This window comes from Pygoscelis adeliae, unplaced genomic scaffold (genome assembly GCF_000699105.1).
Source record: "Pygoscelis adeliae isolate BGI_AS28 unplaced genomic scaffold, ASM69910v1 Scaffold22, whole genome shotgun sequence".
Classification (NCBI taxonomy): domain Eukaryota; kingdom Metazoa; phylum Chordata; class Aves; order Sphenisciformes; family Spheniscidae; genus Pygoscelis; species Pygoscelis adeliae.
In genome coordinates this window covers 4,110,525-4,113,638 of record NW_008824350.1, presented here as the reverse complement: position 1 = coordinate 4,113,638, position 3,114 = coordinate 4,110,525, and the positions used below count along the sequence as shown (strand labels likewise).

Genomic DNA, 3,114 nt, shown 5'->3' with positions numbered 1-3,114 from the left:
TTCCGCGGGCACAAGAATCTCTCCACGGGCAGATACCGCCTTGGCCTCGCTGACCAGATTTTTTCCTTTCACCGCTTCGTTTCAAGACGGGGCAGAGTATATCAACGCCATTGATGATAACACATCTTCGTTATAAAATAAAAAGCCCTTTTTGATATCCAGTATCACTTACAGAATCTTGCGCCAGCTGTACTTTTTACTCATTTACTCCCCTGACTTGTTTTAACAGCAAAAAAGTTAACTTTGACAGAAGATGAAAAAATGGATTCAGGTTACACACAAATACTAACCTCTGACTCTCACCTTTCAGGGATTTCCCGGTTAACTTCCTTTTTAAACCACAAAACTCTTCCTCTTGTCTCATACACTGACAGGCTGCCACACAGCACCAGAAAGCAACGTTTGCTATACTATCCTACTTGTTACCCACACATAGGCTTATTCAAGACACTTACGTACATGATGGACTTGTAAAATTGTCCCTTTATTTGTAAAGGCCATACTGCAACACTGTTCAGAAACATGACAATCCCTGAAGGGTAACCTTTTATTTTACTGCAATATTTATATGGCACAGTGCTTCCAGATCCCCTCCTTTCAGGGGGGGAGTAAGCAACACAGTGCAAGCTAGAAAACAAAGTCGCTATGATGCAATCTGGTGAAATAATGGATTGTGCTAGAAGGACACGGACTCTGGAGAGCTTTCCATCCCTTCTGTGCTCATTACCAGAAGGCAAGCAGACACAGTCTCCAGTTCATAGATCCCAGGAAACAAGAGCGCAGCAGTCATGACAACATGGTTCATTTATTTATTGCAAAGCACTTGATTTAACTAGGAAAGTGCTATCAGAAGAAACAAGATATCAGTAGAAGAGCAACAACAAGACGACAGCGCTTAATGGCGTTTAATATTAAAAGAACTTCAGAGATCTGTTTCTTTCACGGGGTATTTGTAATCACTCCTGCAACTACATGATCTTCATAGTAATTCCGGTTGGTCTATGTTGGTAGACAGCAGCTTCTGAGCAAGACTCCTGTCACTCAACTCCACTAATACGCAGAGCCAGCTGTAATTTCAGAATAATCCTGATGGCTCTCTTTCAGAAGCAATTTTTCCACCTCTTCTCCCAAGCAGTCTCTAGTTACAGTTGTGCTCTCAGTATCCCTCCTATTTTGCTACTCTTAACATCATTGAAAATTTAAAAAGTACATACTGAGCTCAGACTTTAAAAGAACTCACAGTATCTACTGTACTGCTGCTTAATTAAATCAGCTCAACTGTTACAGTTCTTTTTCCTCACCCTAGCAAAGTGGGCATATCCAGAGTACATACTTCTCCCAGACCACCCAACAAGTCACAGAAGTGGAATATTAATACTGACATTTTTCATCATCGTTCAAACCAGCAGGGTTGCAGGCAGAAGCAAACACTTTCAATTACAAAAATTTGGTTTGCAAAAATACTTAGCCACATTAAAAAACCCCCTTCTGACTACACAATTCAAAGCCATAGTCCAAAATCTAAGACTATTCCTGATAAACTGATGAGACAAGATGATCTCCTGTGTTTTACATTTCAGGATATGGTCTCTAGGCTCACGTAATCATCAGCTCAGGCTAGTGACCAGAATTCTTAACTTCAACAATGCATGGTCATTACATGCTGGAATGGCATTACTTACAAAGGGGGTGGGGGTGGGGTGTATATACTCTGTATGTATATATAGTAATCACAACATCTTCCACATTTATTTCCTTCTGGCTTTATAGGGGTTGCAAAAAGAAACCTGCCTTTCACTTACCTCTATATACTGTAATTGCCAACACAGAGTATATGAAACGGCAGAACAAGAAATTACAACTTAATGAGAAAACTATAACAGCATGCTCAACAAGAAGGGATGAAGCAGCAAATTCCTAAAACCATCTACTTGGTTCATATTCCCTTTAAGAATGGCTGTCAATATAAATACTGTATCAGCATCTTATTCTCTTAGAGGAAAAATATAAAACATTTATGTTTCCCAGAGCCATGTCATGGTATTTTAACAGTAAGTTGCTAATAAGAATCTCAGCATTCTCTGGGTTGTTTAAGCCACCCACAATGATTATGAGTGATTGTGCTTTAGAAGTCACTGAAATGGAGACAAAGCTCAAAACGTATCATCACTTGTGGCAATGTCAGCAGCTTCTATTCAAAAGAAACAAACACCTATTTTGTTGCATATATACAGCGTCTGCAACATTTACACAGTGGGAAAACTCTGTTCCCTGTATAAATCCAGGGCATGTCATTGCAAACAAAGTCTTTAATTAAAATTGGCATTTTTGAGCCTCCTACTGACTGACAGCATCTCACTGCCTCCTCCTCAGATGGCTAAACTGGCTTCCAAGAGAGATGGCGAAAATAAACAAAATCACTAGAATACCTAACTTTGACAAGTCTCTGCTGGGGACAATTTCAATAGCAGGATGCTGCAAAAATAGGTAAGGAAAGAATAGATGACTACTTTGGAAGTCTTCCCTAATGAAGGATCAAAACATCACAAACAAGACAGTAGAGGAAGCATTTTATTCCTAAGCCTACAGACAGGATGATCAATTTTAATCAGAAACCATTTTGTTAAAGGGATGCAGAACAATGTCCGCAACTCAGTGGGTGCATCTGTCTTTGAATGCAAAATGCTAAACCTCTGGTTGGGAGGTTAGCTCAGCTGTCAGCATTGACAAAGCTTTATCCCTCTCAGAAAATAGGCAGAGGTAGGCTCTCAAGTCAGATAGATAGATAGATAAATAAATAAGACTTCCTTGGCCAGAACAATTTAATGCAAAGAGTTTATATTGACTGCTGATTCTGTACCTTTGGGAGGCTCTTCCCGCAGATGAGGAGGCAGTTCTTCACTTGTTGTCTCAGTTTCATCTTCCACCATCTGTGTTTCTAAGCTAGGTCCCTGCAGAACAGAACAGCAAGAGGAGGTAAATTGGAGAAAGTTCAGAAGGGAACCACAGAAATAATTACAGGATTAGATAATATGCCAGACAGTAAGGACACAAGGAGCTCACTTTAGCTGATGAAAATAAAAGCTGCTGGGAAATTTTTTTGCAGTCAAATTA

The 3,114-nt window shown here is 39.8% G+C and overlaps 1 protein-coding gene across 1 annotated transcript in view; it reads right to left on the bottom strand.

Annotated features, from left to right (window-relative positions):
- Window positions 1-3,114, bottom strand: part of LOC103912825 (transmembrane protein 263-like) — a 192,422-nt gene that overhangs the window by 189,066 nt on the left and 242 nt on the right. The window contains exon 2 of the mRNA XM_009319234.1: window positions 2,861-2,951. Within this exon, the coding sequence (XP_009317509.1) occupies window positions 2,861-2,951 (91 nt within the window). The remainder of the gene's footprint in view (window positions 1-2,860; window positions 2,952-3,114) is intronic.